Genomic DNA, 19,374 nt, shown 5'->3' with positions numbered 1-19,374 from the left:
CGACTGAGAAGCGCGTAGAGAGGCACAGCACGCAAATAGATACACTCAAACACTCACACACACACACACACACGCACGCAGCTACATGAACCGAAAATGGAAAATTCGCCTTCGCCTTGCGTAAAGCCAGGCAACAATCTGAGTGGTAAATAAAGCAGCCGCCAGAACTTGAAGCGGGCTAGCAGGAGGCAAGCGGACAGGATGCTCGTGCACGGCTCTGCACTCTTATGGAAAGAGACAGATAGAGTGTGAGTGAGTGAGAGAGAGAGAGAGAGATGGAGTTGACTTGGCAACGTTCTGTTCGCTGCACTGATGTAAACACCAAAAATACAACAATGGCAACCATTTCAGTTTGCTTTAATCCTGCTCTCTCTCTTACTGCTGCGCCTGCCTGCCACGCCCCCTTGCTGTCCGCTCGTTGACTGGTTTTGTATATTTGCCTGTGTTGTTTGTCAAAAGAAGCAATTTACGTGCAAAATAACTCAAGTGTCATGCAAATTTCATTTATTTTCGCACAAGAAAAAATAATTCCCGCACCGCGATGAGGCCAGAGCAGAGCAACGTTGTCATAGAGCACACATACACACACACACACGCACACAGATATACATTTAAATATATATATGTAGTTATATGGTATTTTCTTACAAAATGTCTGCATAATGAAGTCAGTCATCGGAACAAAATCGTTGCACAAAGACTCAAAAGAAAAAAAAAAGAGAGAGAAAAAAAAAAAAATGAAACGAAACGAAAAATGAAAGAAAGAGAAAAAGAACTTTTAGGCGGCTTCTCGGTTGTCAAACAATTTGATGCTGTGATTTGTATATTTATTTTATTTTATTTTATTTCATTTTTGTTGTTGAGAAAATTAGAGCCGAGTGTGCTCCTGATTTCCCATTGAAGTGGCGCCAAGGAGAGCATATTATAATAATAATTTGTGCTCGCTATTTAATTTAATTCGAGTTTATTTTTAAGACGTGGCCAAAGGAAACTTGGGGCTCCTGCCACTTGAAGCTTAAATGAAGTTTGTTAAGTACTTTTCCACGGCAACAACAGCAACAACAACGATTGTTGTACAACAAACAACAAGGCAGCTCCTTAAGTACTTCAGGTTGGAAATTTCATTAGTTTGGTTCTCTCCCTCTCTCTCACACACACACACACGCAGGCGCTTGTTCATGACAAATGGAAAAAAATTGTGTGTGAGAAATAAAAGAAAATACTCGTATAGAAGCTTAAAAATTATTTAAGGCTTCAGATTTTTATTTGCCAAACTTGGTCAACTAACACACAAAGAGGCGTGGGAATTGACAGCAGCGCGCAAAAGTAAAAAATAAAAAGTAAAAACTTCCAACATCAACTTCAATTTAGAGCTTAAATTTCCATTCAAATTCAATTGTTGTTGGAATTATGTGCGTCTTACAAAGTGAAATTGAAGATCTTTATGTAAACTGAAGCCTGAACTTTGATTTCATTATCTCTTCAGCTATACATGGTACAGTATATATATAGATATCTAGGGATAGACACTTACCGGCATAGTTTGGCTTCCGTGCAAATTGGTTATTGCAGACTGAGCCTCCTGTTGGGAACCGAATTTGACGAAAGCGCAGCCTGAAAGTAAAGCAAACAATACAATTTAAGTAAGCATACACACATACACATGCATATGTACAACTCTTCTCGATACACGCTCGTTATCAAGAGCATTTCAGTTAAGTTCTGCTTCAGCCCCTTGACTTTGCAGACGCATGACAAGAATCGTGTGCAATGGCTGGCAGGCAGCTGGCGCATGTGTGCGTCGCATTTAAATAAAATTTTAAGTGCAATTAAAAAGCATTTTCTGCCACGAAATGCCAATATGGAGCAGCGTCAGACCAGGCACAGCAGCCATTATATAAAAATAATAGTCGGCCGGACGGTAAATGTTAAATTCAAACCAAAAAAAAAAAAAAAAATAAAAAAATAAAAAAATAAGAATGAAGAAGAATAAATAATAATAAAAAAAAAAAAACATCGCACTTGGCGCTCATTATTTTGTAATTTGTGCGCCAGCTGCTCGCAGTGTGGAGGCGTTGCTGCCGCTATTTGCTCAACCTGTTTGACAGCCTTAAACAATTAAACAAATTATGTTTCTGCATTTAAAAGTCAGCTTGCCCCATTTAAGGCAAGTTCGCACTTTGAGAGTCTAGCGGAAACCCTCAGGAATTAATCTAGGCCTTTGAGAGTTGATCTCCGCGTAGAGCTTAACCTTCACTCGGGCCTTAGCGCTTGGGGGAAATAACAACAGCAAAAGCAACAGAAGCAACAATAGCAACAATGGTAAAAATTAAGACCCCTCAACAGAAGGAAAACAACAACAGCAGAAGAGGAGGAGGAGCAGGAGGGGAATACCATTCACCCGCCCATCTATTTGTCAGGCAGTTGCGCTGCCTAAATTGCGACTCCGGCGGTTGCTGCCGCTGCCGTTGCCGTTGTCTTTGCCTTTGTAGTTGACGCCGGGGCATGTGGCATGTGGCATGTGGCATGCAGTGCGAGCGCGCAACAAATCCCGCCTAAAACCTTGCAACATGCGAGCTGACAAGCCGTAAGGCAGACAAGCGCAAATTTCGCGTGCAAACAGGAACAAGATTTTTATATTTTGTTTCTATTTTCCTTTTTTTTTTTTTTTGTGTTCCCTTCTGTGTTTTTTATCGTGTTGCAAATGTACAAAAAATACAGTGTAAAAAATTCAAGTGGATTTTTGTTTTGCTGCCACTTTTGCACTTGTTTCATTTTTATATGTATTTTGTGTGTGTGTGTGTGTGTGTGTGTTGAAGTGACAACAAAATCCTGCGCCCTACAGACAACAGTTGGACAATCCCACAGGCCGGCCATGAGAAGGGAGGGAGGGGCTGAGGCTGGGCGCGAATCAGCGCTGCTAAACAATAAAAATAAAAAAATATATATTTTGTTGCCTGTTAATCCAGCAACATTGCGACGCAGAAAAAGAGCTCAAAAGGGCGACGGAGGCGGGGCAGAAAAATGCTGAATGCCAGGCCGAGCACGAAAAAAAAAGAAGACAGCAAAAATATATAACAAAAGTGTAGCAGGCTACTAGCCTATGTATACTGTAGCTGGTTACTAGCCTATGTTATATTAGATTTAAGTTAACAGCATTATGGTTAACCATCGATAGATACACATCTATCGATAGTTAACCATATTGGTGGCTGAGGAGGCTGTCGATATGCAACATGCCATTTTGAGTAATAGAAAGAGGAGGATCGATACATTTTAAGTTTGAATGTGAACAATAGCAGACGTGTGTATATCAAGAAATTATGAAATAAAGAAATTAAATAAAAGGCCTACTACAATCTCAGAAGTGGGATAAAGTACACTAATTTTTCAAATTAAATAAAATGAAATTAAGCATAGACGAAGTATCTGTGGTGCAGTTAAAGAAGTGGCTAGCTGCATTGGGCTTGTCGACTCAAGGGTGCAAGACTGAACTTGTCGCTCGCCTCAATGGCGTGCCCGCAAATTTGCGCGGCAGCGCCCCCGAAGTGGAACAGGGAGAGGAGGAGTCAGATCAAACTGGAGTATCGCAGACAGTGCAAATGCAACAGGAGGAAATAGACAGGAATGAGAATATTTTGCGAGAGCTAAGTGAGCAGATCGACGCAGCAAAGAAGCAGCTAAAAAATTTTCACACACGACAATTGGACAGAGACGGCAATAGCAAGCGTGCCGAAATTAGCGCAAATGGCGTCGATGCAGAAGTTGAATTCGAAGAACGCGCGACTGACGCGCGCCAAAAGGGCGCCAGTGAAAATTGTGTAATAAATACAACGCACAATGATGAAGTGATGTCAATGATGTTTAAATTAGCTAAAGAAATTATGGTGGAATTCACTGGGGAGGAGTCTATTAGCAACTGGATAGCGCAATTGAATAATGTATCTCAATTATATCAACTAACGGACATGCAAAAAAGTTGCTATGCATGGCCAAATTAAAAGGGAAAGCCATGCAATGGATACATGATGATTCATCGAGGATTGTGCAACCGTTGGGCACATTATTGGATGGATTGGCAGCAGCATTCGGAAGCAAGATATCCAAGGCCGAAATGCGTCGCAAGTTTGGGGCACGTATATGGAGTGTCGATGAGAAGTTCACCCAGTATTATGAAGAGAAAATACGTTTAGCAAGGGAAATTCGTTTAGATGTAGACGAGCTACTGGATGGTCTCATTGAAGGAATCCCAAATGCAGTTTTACGCGCGCAGGCCAGGATACAGTGCTTTGAAGACCCCAGCAAATTGGTAAGGGCTTTTGCAGAGGTGCGTTTGCCACTGCATCGATCTACTGGAGGAAAAGGGACAACAGCAGTGGGACCAGGGCTCGATAATGCAATGAAGGAGACGCGTTGCTTCAATTGCAACTATAAGGGGCATTGGGCAAGAGATTGTCAGAAGCCCAAGAGGGAGAAGGGTACGTGCTACCACTGCGGCGCTAAGGATCATATGGTGGCACAATGCACGAAGAGGAAGGATGATATTGGAAACAATTTCGTAAGGTTAATCAGTATACATTTTAAGTCCAAAGATAATGCCTCCATTATTGCAGAATGCCTCATAGATTCAGGAAGTCCTATTTCGTTTATTAAAAAATCGTGTGTCCCAGTTGGAATAAAACTTAAAGCACACGCAGAAAATTACTTTTGGGCTAAATGAAAGCCAGTTAAATGTGATTGGAAAAACATTTGTTCATATTTTCAAGAAGTTTGAGAAAATAAATTTTTGGTTAATAGTTGTCCCTGATGAATCTATGAGGTCTGAAGTAATTTTAGGGAGAGATTTCATGGAAGCTTGCAATTTATATGTTGACCCAATCGCCTTGAGAATGATTTCAGTGGAAAGAGCAGCTGGCACGTTAGATAAATCGTTAGAAAATACATTGTTAGGAAACACATCGTTAGATAAATCGTTAGAAAATACATTGTTAGGGAAACACATCGTTAGATAAATCGTTAGAAAATACATTGTTAGGAAACACATCGTTAGATAAATCGTTAGAAAATACATTGTTAGGAAACACATCGTTAGATAAATCGTTAGAAAATACATTGTTAGGAAACACATCGTTAGATAAATCGTTAGAAAATACATTGTTAGGAAACACATCGTTAGATAAATCGTTAGAAAATACATTCTTAGGAAACACATCATTAGATAAATCGTTAGAAAATACATTCTTAGGAACCACATCATTAGATAAATCGTTAGAAAATACATTAGTAAATAAAGTGTTAGAAAATGAAGAATTAGGAAAGAAGTTAGTAAATAAAGTGTTAGAAAATGAAGAATTAGGAAAGAAGTTAGTAAATAAAGTGTTAGAAAATGAAGAATTAGGAAAGAAGTTAGTAAGTAAAGTGTTAGAAAATGAAGAATTAGGAAAGAAGTTAGTAAGTAAAGTGTTAGAAAATGAAGAATTAGGAGAGAAGTTAGTAAGTAAATTGTTAGAAAATAAAGAATTAGGAAGGAAGTTAGTAAATAAAGTGTTAGGAAACAAAGACTTAGAAGAGAAATTGTTAGACAAATGGTCAAATAATAAAGAATTAGAAGAAAAATTATTAGACAAAGAAGAGATCGATAGGTCAAAAGAGTGTTTAGAAAAGTCAATGGAAATAAATAGCAAAAGCGTTTTTGACGATAATTTTGAAAACAGCATGCTTCAAATTAATGTGGTAGACGGAGACAATGAAAAAGAGATATATATTATCGGTGAAAATATTAGTTATGATGTGCGGAAAAAACTAATTAGATTGCTGAAAGTGGAATATGTAGATGCTGAAAGGCCAGTAAAACCTAAAAAGAAATGCGAAATGAATATACGAATTGAGAAAGCAAAACCGTTTAGCTGTTCACCAAGAAGGTTATCATACACTGAAAAGGAAAAATTACAGATAATGTTAGACGAATACCTTAGAAATGGCATCATACAACCTAGTTGCTCAGAGTATGCTTCACCAATAGTATTAGTAAAGAAAAAAACAGGAGATTTAAGAATGTGCGTTGATTTTAGAAAACTCAACAAGATCATGATCAAAGACAATTATCCTTTGCCGTTGATTGATGATTTGTTAGACAGACTAGTGGGGAAGTCTATTTTCACGAAGCTTGACCTGAAGAATGGATATTTTCATGTTTTTGTAGAGAAAGAGTCAGTAAAATACACATCGTTTGTTACGCCGTTAGGACAGTTTGAGTTCTTGAGAATGCCTATGGGATTAAAAACAGCTCCGCAAATTTTTCAGAGGTTCGTTAATGATATATTTGCAGATTTAATAAAGGAAAGCAAGGTAATTGTATATATGGATGATATAATGATTGCCAGCAAAGATGTGTCCGAGCATCTTAAGATACTAGAAGAGGTTTTAAAACGATTAGTAGAGAACAAATTAGAGTTGAGGCTGGATAAATGTGAATTTTTGCAGAACAAGGTTAAATATTTAGGATTTGTAATATCAGAAGATGGCATTAGAGCAGATGATAAGGGATTAGAAGCGGTAAAGAATTTCCCAATACCTAATAAAGTTCAGGCGGTGCAAAGTTTTCTCGGGTTGTGCTCATATTTTAGAAGATTTATAAAAGACTTTTCAACTCTGGCAAAACCGTTGTATGACTTATTGCGGAAAGATAGAAAATTTCAATTTGAAGAAAAGGAACTAAATTGTTTTTTATGCTTGAAGGAGAAATTGTTAGAGGCACCAGTATTAGCGTTGTATAATCATAAAGATGACGTAGAATTGCATTGTGATGCCAGTGCAATGGGTTTTGGAGCAGTGCTTTTACAAAAGAAAGAAGACGGAAAGCTGCATCCTGTATTTTATTTTTCAAAGCGAACGACAGAAACGGAAGCAAAATATCATAGTTTTGAACTGGAAACTTTAGCCATTATGTACCAGAAAAGATGGAAGAACATGTATTGTACAAATATCACAATGAATTAGGGCACGTTGGAAGGGACAAGATGCTTAATGCAATAAGTAAATCATATTGGTTTCCCAATATGAAAAAGAAAATTTTAGAACATATTGAAAATTGTTTGCAATGCATAGCATTCTCGCCTAGAACGGGCAAAGCAGAAGGGTTGCTGCATAGCATTCCAAAGGGGAATAAACCGTTCCAAATAATTCATATTGACCATTATGGACCAGTGGATAACGGCAGATCAAAGAAATACATTTTTGCAGTAGTAGATGGGTTTACAAAGTTTGTCAGATTATTCACTACTAAAACAACAAGCACTAGGGAAGTTGTAAAGGCATTGAGAGAATATTTTAGAACATACAGTAAGCCAGAATGTATTATATCAGATAGAGGAAGTTGTTTTACGTCAACGGAGTTTGACCAATTTTTAGAAGAAGCAAAGGTAAAGCATATTAGGATTGCAACGGGATCGCCACAAGCGAATGGTCAGGTGGAGCGAATAAACAGAAGTTTAGGTCCGATGATAGCTAAACTAATAGAAGGTGATAATGGACAGCATTGGGATTCAATAATTGAGAGGGTGGAATATGTTTTGAATAACACTCAACATTGTAGCACCAAGCAATTGCCAAGCGTAATGTTATTCGGAATAGCGCAAAAAGGGGAAATTAGTGATAGTTTAGGAGAGCAATTAGAGAAAATAATAGGATTAGATATATGCAGTTCACAGAATTTAGAAGATATTAGAGAACAAGCACAACATTATCAATCTGCAGCACAAACACGGAATGAAGAGAACTTTAATAATGCTAGGAAAGCTGCAAAAGTATACAAGCCAGGAGATTATGTAATGGTTAAGAATTTTGACAACACGGTGGGAATATCAAGGAAATTAATACCTAAATCCAAAGGACCATATGTCATAGATAAAGTACTGAAGAACGATAGGTATTTGATAAAAGACGTTGACGGTTTCCAATTATCCAGGAATCCTTATCAAGGTGTTTGGAGTGCAAGCAATATAAGACATTGGATAAAAGCATAAGAGAGATAATAACTTATATTTTAGATATTAATTTCATAACTAGTGTGTAACATTTAATTAATAATTTAATTTTTATAACATGTAAATAGAATATCGGTAAGAATTTTTTTTTTGTATCAAACATGTAAACACAATATTATTTTTAGGAAGTTAAGTATCAAATATTATATAAAATTAACAGAGATAGAGGGCTATCTCAGAGTCAGGATGGCCGAATTGTAGCAGGCTACTAGCCTATGTATACTGTAGCTGGTTACTAGCCTATGTTATATTAGATTTAAGTTAACAGCATTATGGTTAACCATCGATAGATACACATCTATCGATAGTTAACCATATTGGTGGCTGAGGAGGCTGTCGATATGCAACATGCCATTTTGAGTAATAGAAAGAGGAGGATCGATACATTTTAAGTTTGAATGTGAACAATAGCAGACGTGTGTATATCAAGAAATTATGAAATAAAGAAATTAAATAAAAGGCCTACTACAAAAGCTAAAAAAGCAAAGCAATTGCTAAGCATTTTTGTAAACTTAAATCAAAGTTGATTTTGTGTGCTTTTTGTCCATTTTTTGTCCAACTTTTTTTTATTTAGCTTTTGTTTGTGATTTGTGTTGTTTTTTCTTTGTTTTTTTTTTTCCCTGCTTTTGTTTATGTGAAATTTATTTTTCTTAGCATAACTTGCGTAAAAGAAAAATATTTTCCTAAGGTCGAGCCGTGGACTTTGGAAGATATGCGAGTCCAAAAAGACACCATCGTTAATTGTTAAAGCATATAGCATTATAAACATTATTATATCAACCAAAAGCTGACAGCTCTTGAGCAATTTGTCTGCCTCAAATCAAAGTGCTTCAAGTGCTCCAAGTACTCAACTGATTAGCCTGAGCTAAAGTACTTGAGCATTCATTAAACATGGACAGCCCGAACTCTTTCTTGATGTCCTGGGCTGCGTTGATTATTTACCTTGTGCAGGATGTCATTTGTCTGCGCTGACGCACTAACTCGCATTAGGGCCAATTTGTCGAACTTCAAGTCATTATAATAATTAAAAGTAAATTAGTCCTGCCAAAGGCAGGAAAGTCCGAGCTGAAAGACAACTTTTGCTTTGAGGCAGAGACATAAAGACATTCGGATTGCATTTACATACAATCAAGCGCAGAGCCGGACACTTGCTACAATTAGGCAGGAGGCAGACGGGAGGAGGCAAGGCAAGGACTCTCGCCCTTTAAAGCTAACGAAGTGCAAGCTTTAATTACTTAAGCGTCGCCTGGCTGCATGCTGCATGCTGCATGCCGCATGCTGCAGTTGCCAGCTGCTTCGCTATTTACCTGCCAGGTAACAGCGACTTGGCAATTAGTTGAAATTAAAATCTGTTTCTCGACTCTCAACTGTTTTCAGGCTGCTCTGCTGTATTCTTAAGCAACTTCCGTTGAGGCGTGAAATGATGCAGCCAACTGTCAGCGCGCGAGGGCTCCGCACTCAAATCCTAATGAGACTTTTTAATCAAATATGCTAATGATCATAATTATGCCGAAGACAGTCAGAGCTCTCATTTAAATTAAACTCAACTTGCCAAATTGTAGCGGAAGAGGTCAACAACTAAGCTGGCATAGATCCACAATTTCCGTATCGCATTGCACGTGGCATGCGAATAAAGCTGGGCGATTGTGTTTGTGGTAAGGAAGAACACATGTGATTATATTTATGGCTGGGATTCATTTGGCCGACCCTTAGTGACATTTGCAATACAAATTTCGCAATGCCATTAATGTATGGGCTCTACACCACCACCACAACAGCAACAACAACAACAACAGCAGCAGCAGCAGCAGCAAAAAATATAAACTGGGCTCTGCTATGAAAAATCGCCGCAGGTCAAACACGTAACCAAATTGTGCACAACAGCAGCAGCAGCAGGAGCATGAGGGATAGCAGGAGCAGCAGCATCAGAAAACAAGGATAACGAGCGTGTTGAGCCCCTGACTGCTGACCAACGTCTGCTGGTCGATATGTTCTTGCTGAACCATTGGCTGAGAGCGACAGAGGGGCAGGGGGTAGAGCAGCGGGGAGGAGGAGTCAGAGCTGAGGTTGATGCTCGTGTTATGGCTATGGTCATTGCTGGCTGCTGCTGCTGCTGCTGCTGCTGCTGTAGCTCTCTGGCCAGCCTGCATGGGACAAGTATTTTAAAATCCAATTAAAAACGCCCAAGTGGGATTTTTCAATCGCTGCCCCAACGAAGCTGACAACAGCAGCAGCAGCAGCAACAGCAGCAGCAACATCAACCGAGCAACAAAGTTGCATTAAGCGCGCTTCGTTCGCAATTCGCAATTTGCCATTCAGTCGCGTCGACGCTTGACTGTGTGTGTGTGTGTATGTGTGTGTGTCAGTGTGTGTGTGTGGAAGTGGACTGGCGACGTTGGACAGGACACGTTGATGGCCATTGCATGTTTGCCTCCGGGGCACAACAGCGTTGCATGAATCTTGTTAGCCAACGTTTACGCTTATTATGCGGCAGCAGCCTTGGCCAGTAGCCAGAAAGCAACGCTATCGAATTTGTTTGATGCATGTGCCACTGTGCACCAATGATGAGCCCTGCCACACACACACACACACACATACACACACGCACAACCATATCAACTATATACACACACACACACAAACAAGGTAATGCCATACGCAAAGGATGTCACCAGTTGTTGCTGTTGCTGCTGCTGCTGTTGCCGCTGTTGCTGTTGCTGCTGCTGCTGCAATTGCAGCTCTGCAAATTGCATTTGCCTCATGACACTCACAGTTGAATGCATTTTACCATAAATGGACAACATTTTTCGTACCGCCGCAACAAAAATCAAATAAACTCAACCAAACAACATGGTCAACATATGCGAGCAGCAACAAAAACAAGCTGCAATGAAAATAAAGCAAAAAGCAAAAAAAATCAGTCCAAATAATGAGATTGGCAAAAGCGAATTAGTTGCTTTAACTTTTGCCAGCAGACCCATAATAAATCGCTTTAAACAGAGTTTTGATTGCGTATTGCTGCATGTTGTGTTTGGCAATATGGAAAATTGACTGAATTATATTGATATTTCGGGCACAATGAGGGGAAAAGTAAGAAAACACTTTGCGGTGGATTGAATCTCTTTTATCTGATATAAGAACTTCATGTCCCTTTGGCTTTCCCTACTAAGAAGACTTTCCATATATCTTTCTCATAGTTCAGGCCGAGTTTTTTCTCAACAATTTGCGCAGCTTTAAGTGAACTCCAATCAAGAATTGATATATGATGTTGTTGCCACAAATCCATTGAAGCCCAATTTATGACTTCGGCTTGAACTTTTGCCCACACAAAAGTTTGCTGGGGAACGCATGTCTCTAATGAAGTCTGTGGAAGCTTATCAATATGGTCAACTACAATTGCAAATAGACTCAACTTGCAAAAGACAAACAAGCCAATTTCTCTCCTGCGTTGTGCTACGAGTAGAGCTGAAGCCAAAGCTGAAGCTGAAGCTGAAGCGGATGCTGAAATTGAACTCCTTTTTTGGCTTAGCATGAACCTTAACACTTTGCATACAAATCAAAAAGACAGCACACATATGAGATTCCCACACACATGCACACATACGCACAGTATCTGGAATCTGCAATGGGACCATTATTCTTGATTTGGGAGAGAGCAAAAAAGTTTTTGGCTAGCACATAAACAAAAGGTAAAAAGTTTTTCTGAAAGCCTACAGAGCCGGCATGAGCCAATGGATTTAGCCAGGATTTGCAACTACAGTTAATAACATTTGGCAAAAAACAAAAATGAAATGAAAGAAACTTGAGTTCGGGCTGTCCATACAAATTTAGTTCATAATACATTTTATTGCCCAACGAACTGATAAACTGTCAAACTGACTAACGGACTGACTGAGTGAGTGAGTGAGTGAGTGAATGAATGGCTCAGCTGTCCACTTGAACTGAATATGCAAAATAGTTGAAATTTATGCCGTGTGTCTCATGTAATGTAATACATTTTGCACTCACTGTGTGTGTGTGTGTGTGTGTGTATGTGTGTCTCTGTGTGTGGCCACACATACATATTTTGTGGCATCCGTAGGCGAAATTAAATAAAAATCAGTGACCAGCATATACAGAGTGAGCTCAAATTGCAATTTCATAAGCAATTTACCGCACACACACACACACACACATACACACACACAGTCACATGCACGACAAGAGAGATACAAAACTTTTTGTTTGAATGAAATTTGCCTGCGAGCCAAACAAAGAGAGGGAGAAAGACAGAGAGAGAGAGAGAGGGAGAGGTATATATGTATATGTATATGAAAAGAGCAGCTAGACAAGCATTCAGAGCTGGCATTGCATTTGCTCTGGCCGCAGGGATGTGTTTCGAAAAAAACATATATATGTAGATAAAGGAGAGCTGCAAATTACATTTGAACAAGGCAAAGGCAAGTTGTCTATGCTTTTTGTTGTGGCCCGAACAATTTAATACTTGGCCAGAATGCAGCGTTGACATTTTTATGGCACTCTCGAGTGCGTAACGTCTCCAAGTGTGAATGTGTGCGTTTGGCCTTTACAATACAAATAAGTGTCGGAGTGTGTGTGTGTGTGTGTGACACACAATAAACACCAATTAAGAATATAATATTTTGTGTATACAGGCAAACAAAATGTCTCCCCTGGCTGGCAAATTGAAAAGCCAAGTCGGACTGCTTTTCTGCAAGTGCTTTGCAAATAATGCACAAAAGTATGCTACAAAAATACAAACAGCCAGGCGTTCGCTGCGATCTGCTGTTGCCAGCTTGAAAAACCTATAACAAAAGCTAAAATATTATTGCTTTCGGCTTTTTTTTTTGGGTTGGGTTGGGTCACCCAAGCGCCACCCACAAGTTGGGCAAGACTCAACTGCCATCGGCCACTTTACAGGCGAAGCAGAGATACAGTTGGAGAGCAAACCGTAGCCGGCTTGTTATAAGGCATGTTGACAAGCCTCTTTAACAAATGACACCAACAGAAGCAGCAGCAGAAGCAGCAGCAGTAGAAGCAGAGCAAGCAGCTGTAGCTGGACTCGAAGGACGGACGCAGTCAACCAGCCAGTTGGCCAAATAGTCAGGCTCAGTTGTTGTCCTCCGGCCGTCCATTCGTCCGTCTGATGCGACGCTTTGTGTAACATTTGTTAAGCGCAGCCGAAAAATTGTGTTGCTCTTGTTTAGTTGCCAGTTGCCAGTTGCCAGTTGCCGTCTCCAGTTGTTGTCTTCCACTTGTTATTTACTATTTCGTTGACTTATACGTAAAAGTGTCCCTTTTGTTGTTTGTAGGATCGGCCGAAGGATGCCGTTGGGCAACGATTCGAGCTGACTGATGGGCTGTTAACCCTTTTTTGTTCGAGCCACTACAATGTTGTATAAAAGGATTAAAATGTATCGAAAGAAGCAGAGCAAGACTCGCTTCGCCTGCGTTATATAAGCAGCATTTCCTTGGCACATACAATTAGTTACGAATTCCTCAATCAACAGCCATTTACAAACAGAGTTTGCAAACGTTTTTGGAATAACCTCGGACCGGCAGGGACAGACTTTAAATACGCTTTAAAGCTTTGCGAATGCGGGACGGCGCAAACACTGAGGCCATGAGGTTTGGGAATTGGGGATTGGGGATTGGGGAAAAAGCGTAAAATCAACCGCCTAAATAAACTCGCACAGCAAAGATTTAAAAGCCGCTCAAACCAAAGTAATTTCAGCTTTCTGCCTGGCCAACAGTTTTTGCCGGCGCTCAACGCACCACAAACAAGGTAAATGCTTTTCCAACAACATCAACAACAAATTCAACTCTGGATCGGTGGGGCTGCAACCGCAACATAATAATTATGCAACAGAAACCGCAATGCATGCGGGGCAGCAACAGCAACAGCAACAACAACAACAGCTCCACTCGGCTGGTTGCAGGTTTTCTGATTTGGTGCCCCGGCCAGCAGGAAAATTGTTTTGCCAAGCGAAAGTGTGAACAAAAGCTGTTGCGTGTGTTGCAGCCAAAAAAAAAAAAAAAAAAGAGTGAGAAAGAGAGAGAAACAACAAAAACAAGGAATACATAAAAACAACAACATCAGGCAACGCAACAACGTCAAACCGCAAAGTCAAATGCAACTAAAGCCACAGAGCACAGCGAGTCAGAGAGAGGGAGAGATAGAGTTTGGATTGGGTTTGGTGTTGAGGTTGGCGTTGGAGTTGGAGTTGGGTCTCAGTCGAGTGTTAGGGGTGCTAGCTATAAAGCAACGCGTGTTATTAAAGCGACTTACTGAAAGTGGAAAAAGGTTAAGAGAGCTTAAGGGGTTGCTGGCTGCGCTGCAGTCAAGAAGTTTGCAGAAAAAGCAAAGGAAGGAATAAGGAGTCGAAATTAATTGAAGAAATACTATAACAAAAATATAATTAAATATATAAAACAATAAAAATAATAATAAAATTATAATTTGCATTCAATTCTCTAAATTAAAATATGAAAAAAATATTAATTAATTAATTATAATAAAACAATCTTCTTAAATGATTAAACATAATAAAGTATATTGCAAAATTATATAAAATATAGATTATAATATATACAGAAATTTAATTATTTAAAAACAATAATGATTAATTAATTAACAAAATATTTTATAATAATAAATAATAAAACAATAATAATTTACAAAAAAAAAAAAAATTAATTAATTTTAACTAAAAATATAAAATCAAAACTGGAAATTTTAATACATTTTTATTACTTGAGAAATTAAGAAATATTTGTTATGATTTAAAAAAAAAAATACTTTTAATTGAAACTAAGCTCCATAAATAATAAATAATCTTAAGCCAGTTTCCAATTGGATTTACAGCTAAGCCTTAAGCATAAACAAAGCCAAAAATCAAGGCTCATAAATAAACAAACGAATTAATAAATTATTTTCCGTTAATGCATAGCTTTGGGTCAACAATGAATATTTAAAAAATACAAGCAAATTCCGTTATATTATTAAGATTGAATTGGCAATAGATATCGCTTGTAGAGACAAATCCTCCTTTGGATTAGCCGAGTTAGTTGCACGGAATACCTGCTTTTAAGCACCTCGCAATTGCCACACTTTTTGTCCTGGCTTCTGCTTTGCCCTCTACAGGTCTGGGTCGATTTATTTGTGCACTTATTTAGCAGCAAACAGAGCAAAGCTGCGCAAATAAAGCCGCATAACTTAATAGCGGCTCGCTTCATTTGAAGTTTATTGCTGGCTGTGTGTGTGTGTGCGTGTGTGTGTGGCCAGGGAATAGCAAACGGATCCACTCGCAGCAGACCAAGAAAAATCAATTTAGCTCGGCTTAACTTGAACATCAAAGCGTAAGGACTTGGCAAGGGCTGCCAGAGTCCAGGTCCACGAGCTGCTACCTGGGACCAGGTAAGCACAATACGCTTTAAGCCTAATAAAGTGCGCGCCCAAAACATTTTCTTGCTTCGGCTGCTGTTGCTGCTCCTGCTGCTCCTGCTGCTGGTTTTGTTTTATTTGAGCCCAGGCGGGGGCCCAAGCTAATTGTATTGCGCAACGGAATTTGATTGCATGGATTTGTATGATTGAAAAGGGCAACTAGTAGCCCAAAAGGTAAAGCCAACAGCCGCCTGTCCTCTAGGAGCAGCAGCAGCAGCAGGAGCAGCAGGAGAAGCAGGAGTGGCAGCAGCTGGCAGCCAGTGCATAAATTGTGCGCCCAAGTCGCGCACATTATTCATTTTTAATGCGCCCGTGAGGCGACCACAACAATTTGGCCACATGTAAGCACAGCTACTTGGCCATAATTGCCCCGATACGGGAGTCTAGGGGCAGGCGCAGGGCTAGAACAAGACGACATTGCTGCACTTAAGACAGCAGCAGCAGCAGCAGCTGCCAGCTAGAGAGATGTAGAGAGAGAGAGAGAAAGAGAGAGAGGGGGGAGGAGGCAAAGCATCATTAAAATGAGTTAGCGCTGTGGGCACAGAGAGCAGAGAAGAGCAAGAGGATGCAGAAGAGGAGACTCTGGAGTCCGTCTCGTCTTTGGCTGCGTCTGGTTGGCCGCGCTGCCTCTTGGCCTTTTGGGTGCAATTTTCAGGTAGTGGCAGCAATTAAGCCAAGAGGTAGATTAAGTTTAAGCTGCGGTGCGATGCGCCACACGCCTTGGCCGCCTGCGTTTGACGGCTTGAGCCTGAGCAGCGCACAAATGCGCATGCTTTGAGCCAAAAGTCCAGAAGCCTTAGCAAAGAAGCATCTCCAAATTGCTGTCAGACAAGAGGAGGCAAAGAAAAACTAAAGAAAAGCTAAAGAAAATTTAAGCAAGCAAGTATTCTTGCCTAGTTTAAAGTTCATAAAATACATGTCTATATAGAGCTTCTTTTTCTGCTTGGCCAAAAGCCATTGCAATTAAATTTCAGTTTTCTAATTGTTGCCGCTGCTCAGAGCTCGGAAAATCCTCTTAAAATCTATATACCGAAACGAACTTCAGCTGCATTTTAAATGCATTACGCAAAAATATAAAACAATTGTTGTTGTTGCTGTTATTGTTGTTGTAGCACGCAATGTGTGCTCGTATTTCAATTAATGGATCCATGAATCCATATGCATAATATGCGCTCTGCTCGTGTCCTGCGTCCTGTGTGGATGTGGCAAACAAAACGTGCCGCTTGCAAATTGTACAACAACCAATTAAAATGCATAACTCGATTTAAAGTTTACATAACATTTTGCTAAATTACAGGTTGGGCACCAACTGCTGCTATCTGGCTTATATAAGTGGCCTGACAGACAGACAGACAGACAGACGGACAGACGGACAGACAGCCAGCCAGTCCGTCAGCCAGTTAGTCAACCAACCATGTTGCCACGCCCACACCTTTGATGCCTGCCCGCTGAAATCCCAGCCGCAACTCAACAGCTCAGCTTGCAATGGGGCTTACAATGTCTGTCAATTGTTGTTTTTGTTGTTGTTGTTGTCGCTGTTGCCTGGGAAACATGCAATTAAAAGCGATATTGAATTTTATTACGTTATGCGCTTGAGTTGTTGTTGCTCCTGCTGTTGTTGTTGTTGTTGCTGTTGCTGTTGCCGCTCTATGGCGTTTATTTAATTTGAGTAGAAGCTAAAATATATTTCATTTACTGATTGGCACAAGTTATACAATAACTAACCAACAACTTTGCAAATTATGAAATACATACATATATAAGTTGAAGAGCAACATTTCTGGCAAATATAATACACATGTATATAGGTATGTATGTGTGCTTTGCCTAAAAGTTTCCGAGTTGCCATGGGAATTGTTATGCAGTGTGATATCAAACAGATATCAGGCATATCTCTCTATCTTTATCATTTAATTATCTATCTCTCCATCTTCAATCTTGTATCTAAATATATTTCGAGCTTGCCACAATCTACTTTTTTTCTCTCTTCTCTGTTTCAGTCTTTCATCTTTTATCAAAGGACATTGCCTTTATTATGAACGCTTGCATGAGCTCTACATAATCTGCTGCTCCTGCCAAAAGGATGATTGCAATCATCATCCAATGATCAACGACCTCTCGCTCTATATATGCGCATACACACACACACACACACACACGCACATACACTCGCATAGAGCTGCCCTCATTTCTATTGTTGTTGCCAAATCGTTGTTCTACCCTAATTTATGGCTATTATGCCATACAGAGTACTTGACAGAGGCTAAAGTAGACTGCCACACGTTGCCTGAGCGCGACAGAGATAGAAATAGAGAGGGCGGGAGGGAGGCTGTGGGTGTGATGCATTTATAAATCTTCATTGTTGGCCAGCTGTAAAGTAGCACAGACAACAAACCAAATGCGCCAGCAGCAGCAGCAGCAGCAGCAGCAGCAGCTATTTTTCTGAGCCATATGACCAGGTCCCCCTTTGTGTGTGCTAAAAGCAACATCAATTTGCATGAAATATATATATATGGGTGTGTGAGTGTGCCTGGGTGTGTGTGTGTGTGTGCATGCAATTACAAAAGCACACGAAGCGTTGAGTACGTGCAAATCTGACCAAAAATTTAAATTGAAGTTTAAATTCTGGCAAATATTGTTGCCAATGGCTGCTGCTGCTGCTGATGATGATCATGTTGATGATGATGTATGAAATCTCAATCCACACATGTGCATATGCATATATGTGTGTGCGTGTGTGTGTGTGTGTGTTGTGGTTGTTCATGCTGTTAGGGTGTTTGTATAACTCAACACTGGCCCTCACTCAGCAGCATCGCTGTCATCTCGCTTCGTCTCTGGGGGCCTCTTTTTTTTTGGGGTGAAAACAAGTATATCGAATTTTAATTACATTTGCTTCGCATGCGACTGCCGCATGGCAATTGCTCTCTCTCTCTCTCCCCCTCTCTCTCTCTGCCAGTGCGTGTGCGTGCGCTTTCATTGCCGACCAACAGCACGGAAATGTGATTTTTGATTGAGTGCCCAGGCATAGGCATAGAGACAGCAAATAGAGAGAGAGCTGCGACTTCACTCAAGAGTCTTGGACAATTTTCTACTGATGTTGGCGCATATGTTTTTCACAAAGACGAGAAAATGCATTTTCCTCGTCGTTCGCTCATAATCTTGTTTATGCACTCTCATGTGCGAAATTTCCCTGGTCTAGCAAATGCCATATTATTTATTGCAATTGCAATTGTCCTGTGGCCAGGCAATGCGAGCTCTTTGAGTCAACTTCATAGGCCTACAGTTGACACTATGTGCGTGTGTGTGTGTGTGGGAGCTATCATTAAAGCTCTTCCTGTTCATTCACATTATTATGCAGCATTGGCTGTCAATGTGGCCTCGCAGTTCGCATTTTTTGTGGCCAGCTGTTGGCTACGTGTGTAAAAAGTGAATTGCATTGAAGTTCCATTTGCTCTGGCAGTGGATATCGAATGGGGGGAATTATGATATATATTGCATATTGTAAGACAACTGCTTACCGCCACGTGGAGCACGTGTCTTGTTGTAAGGATGAAGCCTAGTGCACTTACCTAAAAAGAGAAGAGAATTCAATAAATTAATACGATATAAATCACACAAATTAGTTAAATTTCATAATGGGCTTAGCTAAGACTAAAATTCTCTAGGCTTAAATATTTATGCATATATAAATAAGTGGATGCTCGAGAGCCTTTAAGCCTCATTTGTGCGCTTGTTTTTGAAGCGCAAATATCAAATTATTATTTGCTTTATGGCCAGCTACTCTGACAGCTCAGTAAGTTGCCTGTCGACACTTGATGCAGATGCTGCTATTGTTGTTGTTGTTGTTGTTGTTGTTGTTGCTGTTACTGTTGTTGCTGCTGCGGCTGC

General features: G+C 39.9%; 2 protein-coding genes across 44 annotated transcripts in view; one reads left to right on the top strand and one right to left on the bottom strand.

Moving 5' to 3' along the window:
- The window catches only part of LOC6581992 (CUGBP Elav-like family member 4), a 326,873-nt gene that overhangs the window by 49,387 nt on the left and 258,112 nt on the right, over nt 1-19,374 (bottom strand). For 24 of the 43 annotated variants that reach the window (XM_015162189.3, XM_015162216.3, XM_015162207.3 and 21 more), the window contains one exon: nt 1,535-1,614. In XM_015162189.3, coding sequence (XP_015017675.1) covers nt 1,535-1,614 — 80 coding nt within the window. Of the gene's footprint in view, nt 1-1,534; nt 1,615-19,004; nt 19,056-19,374 lie in introns of all 43 variants that reach the window. The other 19 variants (XM_015162225.3, XM_032730841.2, XM_044010242.1 and 16 more) reach the window with 1 other exon arrangement.
- On the top strand, nt 3,090-4,811 carry LOC116804294. Its single transcript, XM_032730852.2, has 2 exons — nt 3,090-4,558; nt 4,614-4,811. The coding sequence occupies exons 1-2, from the start codon at nt 3,989-3,991 to the stop codon at nt 4,623-4,625; spliced, it is 582 nt and encodes a 193-aa protein (XP_032586743.2). The 5' UTR covers nt 3,090-3,988; the 3' UTR covers nt 4,626-4,811.

This window comes from Drosophila mojavensis, unplaced genomic scaffold (assembly GCF_018153725.1).
Source record: "Drosophila mojavensis isolate 15081-1352.22 unplaced genomic scaffold, ASM1815372v1 contig_74, whole genome shotgun sequence".
Classification (NCBI taxonomy): Eukaryota; Metazoa; Arthropoda; class Insecta; order Diptera; family Drosophilidae; genus Drosophila; species Drosophila mojavensis.
Note: the sequence above shows the minus strand (reverse complement) of the source record. Positions and strands in the feature narration are given on the sequence as shown.